A 12,689-nucleotide genomic window follows, 5' to 3' on the forward strand; every position below is an offset into this window, starting at 1 on the left:
AGCGACGAGACCGGGCTTGGGGGTGCTTTCAAAGAGCGTCCCGCCACCGCTTAAGTGTATTTTGCCTATCGTTTAAAGAGGTTTTTGTTCAAATAAGTGAACCCCAGGTATGAATGTGTTGTTTCTTCCCATGCGTTTACAGCCGAGGGTGGTAAACTGTAGAAAACGAAGTTTCTGGAATTTTGGAGTCCTTAACGGCCCATTCCGGGAAGCAGCAGTTGCAGCGCTGACATTTAATGAGTCCTTACTTTGCACTAAAGCGATTTCATATACATTATCTCACGTAATTCTCACAGAATTCTTGCTAAGTGGATATTATTTCCCACTTCGTACATAAATAAACAAGAGCACAGACGGGTGAGGTGACTTACCCAAGGTCACGCAGTGAGTAGCGTCTGATACAACTCCTTGTCTAATTCAAAATCTTAGATTAAGTTCTTTCTGGGCATACAGGAGGACCATAAAATCTCCAGAATCCGCAGGATTTTCTTAACGCCATGGGCTCCTCCCTCTCCCCATTGCCACCCCTATCTGTTTATTTAACTATTGTAATCAGCCACAGAATACGTCTTCTCTGACTCTACTTTTCAGGATCTTAACAATTTATAAACATTTTTCCCTTTCATTAAACTCTTTAAGGAAAAAAAATCCCTTTCAGGGTGGCCTTCGCCTTTTTGTACCTTGGCATCTGCTTAAACACTAAGGTGAATGAGGTCAGTGATTTGTATGGCATCGCAGTGAGGAAATATTTGAGGGATGTTTTTATTTATTTCAATAAGTGAGACCACCAGAATTAAACAGTGCACTGAACTCAAAAACGGTTTTGTAAGAAGACAGAGTTGGGGGGGCAATGTATATTTAAAAAAGGGGGTTCTTGGTGTGCTATTTTGAGAATAAAGCCTCAAGGCCATTTCGTTAAAAAAAAATGGGATGCCAAGATGGAGCCAAAGAACTGTGCCTTGGAGGAGTGTCTCTGGCTTAAACCTGCCAAGATGTGCGCCAGCTAAAGGGAGGCAGGCGTGTGCTACAAGAGGGATTTTTTTCTTGGGGGTGAGAAAAGGATCAATTTGGGATTCTCTACTGCTAAAAGGTGGTAAAAAGTCCCAAGGCAGCTTTCTGGAAAAGATGGGAAGAGGCAATCTTCCCAGAGCACAAACTGCAATGTATCTTTGGGGAAAGCTATCCCAATTTGGATATATACTAAGGAAGATAATTTCTTATGTTCCTGGTAAGATTGGTAAATGTACCAGAGAGGTGCAAGACGTCCCTTTTACCTTTCCTTCTCCTTTTAATTTTCTTCCTCATCAAACCACATTTCTCCCAATATACTTAATGGTTACAACTGTGACAAGGGCTGTCCGAAACTGGATGGTTCCTCTGTATAATATTGATTTAATCCTTATTAATAAACTCGCACATTTTTACATCCTTACTTTAGAGATGAACAGGAGTCTCAGAGGAGTTAAATAACTTGCTAAGATCACATAGCTAAATAAGCAACAGAGTTGGGGTTTGAATCTAGATTTGTCTGACTACAAAACATGACACTATACTACCTGTGCATATGCTATGTAGATACCTCAAATACATGTCCAAAGCTGAATTTAATTCTCCAATGTTTCCCCTGCCCGAAGTTATTTATCCTTCTAGGTTCTCATAGTTCAGAACACCACTGCTTACCAAGATGATCAAACTAAGAATCTTGGAATATTCTTGAATTTCTGAATCTCACCACCATCATTGCCCCCCCCCACACACACACTCACCTACTCTCCCTGCTCTACTTCTTTTTCAAAACTCCATCCCATCCTATCACCACTTCAGATTCGCCTCACATCACTTTCCGGGTATAATCTAACAGCATCTCACCTTATCTGTCTGCTTCCATTCTTGTTTTCTGATTTATCGAAGCCACATATTTATGGAAATAATGTACAGTGCAGAGATAAAACCTCATTTATCTAGCGGTCAATATTTCAGCTGACTCCACCTTCTACATCATAGCCTGAAACACCTATGTGAAAAACCCTAAATAGGAAATAGGTACTGGATAAAAACCTAAATAGGAAATAGGTACTGGATAAAAACCTAAATAGGAAATAGGTACTGGAAAACCCCAAATAGCAATTCCAAACCCTGTGCCATGGAAAAACTGAAGCTCTCAAAGACTCTACTGGATTCATATTTGAAATGAATTTCACCATCCTAGTTGATGTTTTACAGCCTGCCTGTAGCAGGTTTAGAAACAGTAAGATTCAAAACAGGTGGAGCACTGCTGGGGGAGAACCATTTAAAGGCTTGCTGCTCAAAATCTGGACCCCGGACCAGCAATATCTGTGTCACCAGGAGCTTGCTAGAAACTCAGAATCTCAGACCCCATCCCAGACCTGCTGAATCAGAAAGTGCATTTTAACAAGATCCCTAGGTAAGTTGTAGGCACATTAAAGTTTTAGGTTTATTGATTGAAGCATATTAGATATTTGAAAATCAAACTCTACAACAACTTCGGGGCAATTAATCACGTTTCCATTAAGACCTACATAGGCACCTTTAAAAAAATAAGCCTTGTTAAAAGAATTTTAGTTGACTGAATTGCTTTTTTAAAAAGTTTGTATCAGGGGCGCCTGGGTGGCTCAGTGGGTTAAGCCTCTGCCTTCAGCTCAGGTCATGATCTTAGGGTCCTGGGATTGAGTCTCGCATTGGGCTCTCTGCTCAGCAGGGAGCCTGCCTCCCCCTCTCTCTACCTGCCTCTCTACCTACTTGTGATCTCTGTCAAATAAATAAATAAATAAAATCTTTTTAAAAAAAGTTTATATCCGGACATGGCCATTACATTTTTCTAAGGCAGTGGTTGAGAACTAGGATATTGGTTGAAGGAGAAATTGCTGCTATCCATGTTAAATCCTATTTATATATATACCACTCTAACCATCAAAATTGAAGTATGTCCACAAGTGTCTCACATTCATGATAGGTTTTTGAAGAAAAAAAGAACTAGTGGGGGGTATTTATCAATCTTTTCACCAAATTAGCTCTAATGTAGAGGACAATGAACATATATCTATGGAGGTCAAAGAGTCCACCATAATAAACTTCTTACATAGTATGTAAATATAAATTTTTTATATATTTTAATGTTTAAAAATTTTTAAAAATTCACTGCAAGCAGAAGAGACAATGAGTAAAAACCTCAATATTTGTTATAGCCTAGGGTGATAAAATTTCTCCAGATGTTACAGAGCTTAATTAAAATACTTAATAAATGAACAAAAACTAGATGGGGGTGAGGGAAAAGGAATGTTCCTGCATCCCAACCATGTCTCTAAATGCCTGGGAACTATTATGATTGTTTGTAAGATAACACAAAACTTTTGCTAAACCTATAAATGAACTCTCTGAAAACCACTCAAGTTGGAGACTCCCTCTACATGTTTCTCCTGCCACTGTTAATCAGTTTATATTTTGATAATTATGTGAGTAATAATAGTCTGTTGCTCAAACTATGTTATCAAAAGAAATTCACAAGTGACATGGAATTCCTCTCCTTTGTATATGCTGAAGAGAATAAAAAACATACATCTACACAAAGACTTGCACATATTCATAGCAGCATTATCCATAATGGACAAAAAGTGGGAACAATCCAAGTGTTCATTAACTGACAGATAACCAAATGTGGAATATCCATACAATGGAGTATTATTCATCAATGAAAAGGAATGAGGTGCTGATGCATGCTTTAAACATGAATGTGCCTTGGAAATATTATTCTTAATGGAAGAAACCAGTCACAAGAGAGTACACACCTACTGTATGATTCCATTTATGTGAAATGTCCAGAATAAGCAAATCTACAGATAGAAAGCAGACTGATGGTTGCCTGAGGCTTGGAATGGGAGCAGAAATTAACTGAAAATATGAGGGTATGAGGGAACTTTTTGTAGTGATAGAAAATTTTAAAACTGGATTGCAGGGACAGTTGCACTACTCTATACATTTGATAAGCACTGTGGAACTCTACATTTATAATGGGCATTTTTTGTATGTTAATTATACTTCAATACAGATGTTTAAAGGTTAAAAATTATAAATTTTATATATATATATAATTTATAAAAATTATAAATTCCACCCCAAAAAAACCCCCACAGAACAAGAAATAAGAATATAGGTCAAGTTTATCGTGTGGCATCATATATACCTGGCATATTGCCTCATAAGACATATGTGCATCCAAGACCTATGTGTATCCTGGTTTGATAATCATGGCTCTGAGGTGTCCCAAGCATGTTTACTCTTCCCATGTTTGACAAAAGAGATGCACTTAACTCATTAACAGCATCCCAACAACCATATTGCCAAAGAGAATGCTGAAGGAGAATAAAACTTTAAAGTAATAAAATGGGTTTATGTCTTGGGTAGTATAAAGATAGACGGGCATCAACGTGTTTTTACTAAACTTGTATTAGCAGTGGTCAAGCTCATTATTTACCTTACTGACACTGAAATAATTCATCGTAGTTCAATTATATTACAATGACATCAATTCCTCTCTATGTAATGAAATGTGTAAATAAATATCATACTAAAGTTTTAGGTTTTATTCATCAAAGATATCAATGACCATTTATATCAACTATTTTTTCCTCCCAAATCCAATCACATATGAATAGTATAGGCTAACTGAACTAAACACCAGACACAAACTTTTATTGGAATATTTTATTTACATTTTATATTTAAAGAGAATCATACAAATTGGGAAATATTTACAGCATTTCAAATCAGTGTACAAGAATGCAATGGTTTTGTCCATTCTACATTTAGCAAACAAAAATACATGTCTGTTCAGCTTTTGCCTAAATTCTGCTGGGATTTGCACTGGAAACACAACTTTAAAATCAAGATAAGCCACACAGAATACAAATAAAGTGCATTTTTAAGTAGCTTTATTTCACTTTGGTGGATGAAAGCTTCAAACTTTATATTAAGGCACCTGGAATTCCCCCCCCCCAATTCTTTTTCAAACACCAAGAAAATGTGTTCACAAAATTTATAGCTATATGGACAGAATTTTAGTTTACCTAATGTAATTTTAGCTCATTTAGGTAAAATGTAAACTCAATTTTTGAAGCTGACATTGTTTGGAAAACATTTTCTACAGACTAATTTCTGCAGACTATTCATACACAAAGACAAATTACCAATTTTTGTGTGACTTACTCATTATCATTTTCAAATAGTATGGTAATTTATATATTCTGCTTTTGAAAATCCCATAATTGAGAAATAGTTATACAGCATTTTTATAAGGAAATTTTTATCTATAATCTTATATCAAATCGGTGTCATTAATATACCAATCAATCCAGTCCAGTCCATAGTCTCTGATAAACTATGCTCAACACTCACATGAAGTACATTTAGCCTAATTTTAAAAAGAAATTGTTAAAATGAATATTTTGCTTTAATCTTGTTCTATCAACTTAATGTAGCCTAAAGAGACATTTCATGAAGTACTAGCCTAAGTTTGCATTGCTTTTTACATTACAATTCCAGATCAATATAAGCACCTGGAGAAAAACCCTGACACATATAGCCCAAGCTAAAATAGTAGCATTTTTAATTAAGATACTATCATAAAATAAAGTGATTACAGCTACTCCACATTTTAAAAGCAACGTGTTTTATAAGAAAATTGTTATAAATGAAAAACATGACTACTTGAAGAGAGTTTTAAATGTTTAAAAATGTTGCTATCACTATTGAGAGGAAACCTGCCTATGAAAAACAGTATGAGTTTGTGGAAAAAGTTAATAGATTAAATATTTTAAGTAATTTAACTATAGCATAATATTAGTCATCTCAGCACTTTCAGTATCATTCTTATTTAATTAAGTTTATCCAGTTCATTAATAGTAAACTAGGCCCTGATTGGCAGTTCTGTTATTACTAAAGTTTCAAGTTTTCTATTGACACAGATTTTAGGATTTAATTTCCCGAACAGCAGTCTCTTGATCAGGAGTTTCATCTTCTTCAAAGGTTGGATTGTCAACATGAGGAACAACATCCACTGCCACGGAACTTGCCTCATGGTTTACCAGCTGGAGATTCTCATCTTTAAAAAGAAATGGCAATTTTAGGATGATTTCACCCCTCTCTTAAGACAAAATTCAACACTCACATCTAAGAAGCCTTTCTTGTCTATCATACTCTGATTATTATGCTCATTCCCTATTTCTTTAATAATTATATGATTAGGCTATGTCTTACATAAGGCATATATGACCTTATTAAACTGATTTATTATTACTCTTATTCAGATGTGTGCTTACTTCCACTTAGATTATAGCCTCCTTAAAAGCCAAAGTTATGACTTCTGCTGCTTTTCCATCCTTAAACCTGGCTTCGCATTTCAATCACCTGGGTGCTTTAAAAAATTACCTATGGTTTTTCATATGCATAGATAGGTACACAGATTTTAAAAAAAACAAATAGGAAGGTAGAGGGAGTTCCTCAAATGGAGTACAAACAGTAACAGATGAACAAAATTACATAACAGAAGAAATATAGAACCATCCTGGAAACAATGGGGAAGAAAAGAACTTAACCTAAGTAACTTTGGAAAACAATATTTTGACTATACCCTATAAGGCTAAAGACAAAAAGACACTTGTAAGTGAAATTGTGAGTTACAAATAAGGAAAGGGGAAGGCTAGAATAAACTCTGTGGTGTTTGAGTACAATCAGATGTATCAGTATCGAGCTCACTGTTTTTCAAATAGATAAATATACATAGATGTTTGTGTATATTTGTCTGAGTATGTACACATATTTCCTAGCTTTGTTCACTGAAAGGGCTAATAGCAATGACATTCCCATAGCAATGATCATACCTAGTGCCCAGGATCCTGGTTTTTAAGTACTGTTCTCTAAAAAGCTACTGACCGCCCTGGATGATTCTGGGGTTAGAGGAAGGAGAATATAAGATTAACCTCTTGTAGCCTAGGGGTCAGCAAACTACAGCTTGCAAGTCAAATCAATAGTTAAGAGTGGTTTTCACATTTTTAAAGGGATTTAAGTCAAACATCCCCCCCTCCCAATGCAGCAGAGACTTAAGGCCTTCAACGCCTAAAATATTTACTATCAGAACCTTTACAGAAAATTTTGCCAATCCCTGGCTTAGAACATCTTGTGGTACCAGAAAGTGCTCAAAAAAATAATGAAGCATGTTGAAAGAACATAGAAACTACCTTGAAGGAGTTCCCAATGACCAAATCTATGACAATCTAAACAATGAATAAATCATGAGAATAACATTACAGAATAAAAGAAATATTTATGAGTCCATACTATTTTATATAAATGAATAAATAGAGAAAGGATAGCTTTTCCTTAAAATATAAGCTTAATTAACATAGAAAGAAGGATGGGGGCGCCTGGTGGCTCAGTGGGTTAAGCCGCTGCCTTCGGCTCAGGTCATGATCTTGGGGTCCTTGGAGCGAGTCCCGCATCGGGCTCTCTGCTCAGCAGGGAGCCTGCTTCCTCCTCTCTCTCTGCCTGCCTCTCTGCCTACTTGTGATCTCTCTCTGTCAAATAAATAAATAAAATCTTTAAAAAAACAAAAAAAAAAAAGAAAGAAGGATGGAAATAGAAAATTACCATTTGGTGCAAATTTCAGTAATAATTATTACAAGGAAAAGACATTGATTGCTAAAATTAGTGGCTAAAAGCATGAAAAACAGAACATATGCTTAGCCTCCAAGTATCTCTCTATAAGATAATACTTACAAATGGAAAAATAGTAACTTTAAAAGGAGAAGCTTGGCAGACACTATCTTAACCAAGTAAGCAAAATTAAAAGCCATCAGTAATAAGACATGAACATCATGTGCCTCATTATATGACAGGAGGCAAAGAAGGGCACAATACCATTTCTGTGGTATTCTTGTCAGAAATACACAATAGATAGTGAATTTAATCATTGGGAAACAGCAGATGAGTTCAAAGTGAGGGACATTCTACAAAATAACTGACCAGTAATTTTCAAAGTGTCAGTGTCATGAAAGACTAAGGAACAATCAGATTGGAGATGAAAGAGACATGACCATTAAATGCAATGTGGACTTCTCAACAAACTGGGTGGAGAAGAAATATATCCAAACATAATAAAGGCCATTTATGACAGGCTCACAGCTAACATCATGCCCAACAGTGAAAGGCTGAAAGCTTTTCCTCTGAAACCAGAAACAAGATAAGGGTACTCACTCTTACCACTTCTATTCAACATAGTACTAGAAATTATAGCCAGAGCAATTAGTCAAGAAAAAGAATTAAAAGACATCAAAATGGAAAGGAAGAAGTAAAATTATTTCTACATGACATGACCTTACATGAAGAAAATGATTAAGATTCCACCAGTAGGACTGTTGGAGCTAATACATGAATTCAGTAAACCTGCAGGATACACAATCAACATACAAACACCAGTCACATTCCTATATACTAACAATGAAATATTTGAAAGAGAAATAAGGAAAACGATTCCATTTATAATGCATCAAAACAATAAAATACTTCTGAATAAATTTAACCATGGAGGTAAAAGATATGTACTGAAAACTGTAAGACACAGATGAAAGATATTGAAGAAAATACACATAAATGTAAAGATATCCTACATTCTTAAATGTAAAGATATCCTACATTCTTAAATTATAAGAATACTGTTTAAAAAAAACTTCATATACCCCAAAGCCATCTATAGATTCAATGCATTCCCTATCAAAATTCCAATGGCATTTTTCACAGAAAGAACAATCCTAAAATTTATATGGAACCACAAAGACTCTGAATATCCAAAGCAATCTTGAGAAAGAACAAAATTGGAGGCATCATACTTCCTGACTTCAAATTATATTACAAAGCTATTGCAACCAATATACTATTGTAACCAGTATACCGGTATAGAAACAGATACATAGACCAATGGATCAGAATTGAGGCCCAGAAATAAACCCAAATACATGCAGTCACCCAATATTTGACAAGGAAGCCAAGAACACTCAATGGGGAAAAGAGTATTTTTAATAAGTGATGTTGGGTAAGCTGGATATTCACATATGGTAGAATGAAAATGGACCCCTATCTTACACCAGTTACAAAAATGAACTCTAAATGGATTAAGGACTTAAATGTAATACCTGAACTATAAAATTCATATAAGAAAACATAGGCGAAAAGCTCTTTGACATTGGTCTAGGCAACGATTTTTTTGTATAGGACGCCAAAAACACAAATCAGCAAATAGGACTACATCAAACTGAAACGTTTTGCACAGCAGAAGAAATAGTCAACAGAAAGAAGAGGCAACCTACAGAATGGGAGACAATATTTGCTTATCAAATACAGGATCAATATCCAAAATACAGAAGAAACCCTACAACTCAGCAGCAAAAACCCAAACAATCTAATTAAAAATAGGTATAAGAACTGAATAAATATTTTCAGAGAATACATACAAATGGCCAACAGGTACATGAAAAGATGATCAACATGACTAATCATCAGGGAAATGCAAATCAAAAACACAATGGGCTGGGGCACCTGGGTGGCTTAAAGCCTCTGCCTTTGGCTCAGGTCATGATCCCAGAATCCTGGGATGAAACCCAGCATCAGGCTCTCTGCTCAGCCTCCCTCTCTCTCTCTTTCCCTCTCTGCCTGCCTCTGCCTACTTGTGATCTCTGTCAAATATAATAATATATATAATATATATAATATGATATAATATATATGTATAATAAATAAATAATCCTTTTTAAAAAAAGAGTTGCATGATTAAAAAAAAAAAACCCACAAAACCCCCACAATGGGCTAATCACCTCACACTTGTTAGAACAGCTACCATGAAAAAGACAAGAGGTAAGTGTTGGTGCGGATGTGGAAAAAGGAATCCCCAGTGCATCGTTGGGAATGTAAACGGGCCTAACCACTATGAAAGATAGTATGGAGGTTTCTCAAAAAAATTAAAAGTACAAGTACCATATGATCCAGCAATTCCAGTTTGGGGTATATATGCAAAGGAAATGAAATCACTATCTTGAAGAGATTTCTGCACTTCCAAGTTCACTGCAGCATTATTCACAATAGCCAAGATATGGAAATATCCTAAATATCTGTTGACAGATGAGTAGATAAAGAAAATGTGATACACACACAAACACACAGGAATATTATTCAGCTATGAGAAGGAAGGAAATCTTGCAATTTGTAATGACATGGAGAGCATTTGTGCTACATGAAATAAGACAGAAAAAAGACAAATACTACATGATCTCACTTATCTGTGGAGTCTTAAAAAAAAAGCCAGATTCAGAAACAGAGAGTAGTATGGTGGTTGTTGGGGGATAGGGGTAGAGGGGATGGGGGAAATGTTGATCAAAGGGCATTAAGTCTCAGTTATAAGATCATTAAGTTGTGGAGATCTAATGTATAGCATGGTGACTATAGTTAACAATACTGTATTATAGACTTCTTAAAGTTTATACATTTTGCTATACTTACCTTTTTAATGTGTTATTACAACATCATTGACTATGTCCTTTTGCTGTGCCTTTACTCCCATGACTTACTCATTCCATAACTGGAAGCCTATAATTCCCCCTCCCCTTCCCCCACTTTACCCATCTCTCTCCCCTCTGGCAACCATCACTTAATTTTCTGTATTTATAGACCTGATTGGCTTTTTGTTTATTTATTCCCCCCTTTTTTTAGATTCCACATGAGTGAAATAATATGGTATTTGTCTTTTTCAGTCTGACTGCTTTCACTTAGCATTATAACTTCTAGGCCCATTCATGTTGTTGCAAATTGCATGATCTCATCCCTTTTATAGCTGTGTAATATTCCATTGTATTATATAGACCACATCTTCCTTATCATTTTGTCCACTGATGGACACTTAGGTTACTTCCATATCTTGGCTATTGGAAATAATGCTTCAATAAAACATAAGGGTGCATATATCTTTTTGAATTACTGTTTTCATTTTCTTTGGGTAAATACATCGTAGTGGAATTCTGGATATACATAAAAGTTGCTAAGAGGGTGCCTGAGTGGCTCTGTTGTTAAGCAACTGCATTCAGCAGAGGTCATGATCCCAGGGTCCTGGGACTGAGCCCACATTGCGCTCCCTGCTCAGCAGGAAGTCTGCTTCTCCCACTCCAGGCTGCTCCCCCTGCTTGTGTTCCCTTTCTCACTGTGTCTCTCTCTGTCAAGTACATAAAATCTTAAAAAAAGGTTTCTAAGAAAGTAGATCTTAAATATTCCACTACATACACACAAAAATTTGTAATTATGTGGTGAATTTGTTAACTAACCTTACTGTGGTAATCATTTTGCAAATATAAGTGTATCAAATCATGTTGTACACCTTCAACTACACAATTTCATGTCAAATATATCTCAATAAATCGGGGGGGGTGGAAGAGTAAAAGGGAAATGCAATTTGGGATCCTGGGACAGAAAAAAGGACATTAGTGGGTCAACTGGTGAAATCTGAAGATCTGACATTTGGTTAATAACATTTTATCAGTTAATTTCCTGGTTTTAATAATTGTATATGATTATATAATATGTTAACATTTGGAGAAGTTCAGTGAAGGATATATGGGCATTATGTATACTATTTTTAAAATTTTTAATCAGCCTGAAATTATATAAAAAAAACTTGGGCCCCACCCCTCATGGATCTGATTTAACCACTCTGGGGAAGAGCCCAGGCATCAGTAATGTTTAAAGTTTCTCTTGAGTGATTTTAATGTGCAGCTAGGGTTAAGAACTAGGGTCCTTAATTTAGTGGTTCTCAAAGTACGGTCCCTGGACCTACAGCATCAGTATCACCTAGGAACTTATTAGAAACAAAAATTCTCTGGCCCTACTCTGAACCTCCTGAGTCAGAAAGAGGTGGCAGCCCATCTGTTTTAACAAGCCCTCCAGGTGACTTGATGCATGCCTAAGTTTTAAAACCAGTGCTCTAACAGAACTTACTGCAATGTTGGGACAAACAGACACTAACTAATCAACTCTGTTTCCAAAGGTATTTAAAACAACTATCACTACAATAACCAATAGCTAATAAGCAAGATATCCACATAGTAATACATAATCATAGATAAAATTAAAGTCTACTCTATATGGTAATTCATTCAACATTTATTTGAGTATTTACTATGTGGTGGGCTGTTCTCAGTGCTGGATATACAATAGTGACTAATAAGACACTGTTCTTATCCAAAGGAACATTTAAAAGTTTTAATACAATTCAGTACAATAAATGCAATGATAGAAGGTCTATGGAAGCCGACAGTAGGGCTGCACAAGTGAGTCAAGAGAGTTTTTTCAAAGGAGAGTTAAGTTTTAAAGGGGGAGCAGGAATTTGACCTTCCCCCACCAAGAAACAGTTTTCTGCAGTTTCTTGGTGGGGGAAAAAGAGTGGAAGGAATGAGCAGAGAGAAAACAGTGGCTCAAACTATGATTGTGGAACTAAAGTTGGGAATTAGGGGATGGATTAAAGAAAAGGGATACTGAATCAATAAGAAAGAGCGGGAAGAAACTAAGATCTCCCTAGTTTCTGGTTTGAGGGACCTGAATGGGTGTTACTACATCCAGATAAAGAATATGTAGGAGAA

The 12,689-nt window shown here is 35.8% G+C and overlaps 1 protein-coding gene across 2 annotated transcripts in view; it reads right to left on the reverse strand.

Annotated features, from left to right (window-relative positions):
- Positions 1–4,707: 4,707 nt before the first annotated feature.
- Positions 4,708–12,689, reverse strand: part of RNF128 (ring finger protein 128) — a 115,454-nt gene continuing 107,472 nt past the window's right edge. For both annotated transcript variants that reach the window (XM_044235470.1, XM_044235469.1), the window contains exon 7: positions 4,708–6,118. In XM_044235470.1, the coding sequence (XP_044091405.1) occupies positions 5,985–6,118 (134 nt within the window). In that variant the 3' untranslated portion in view covers positions 4,708–5,984. The remainder of the gene's footprint in view (positions 6,119–12,689) is intronic.

The sequence above is a fragment of the Neovison vison genome, chromosome X (genome assembly GCF_020171115.1).
Source record: "Neovison vison isolate M4711 chromosome X, ASM_NN_V1, whole genome shotgun sequence".
Taxonomy (NCBI): domain Eukaryota; kingdom Metazoa; phylum Chordata; class Mammalia; order Carnivora; family Mustelidae; genus Neogale; species Neogale vison.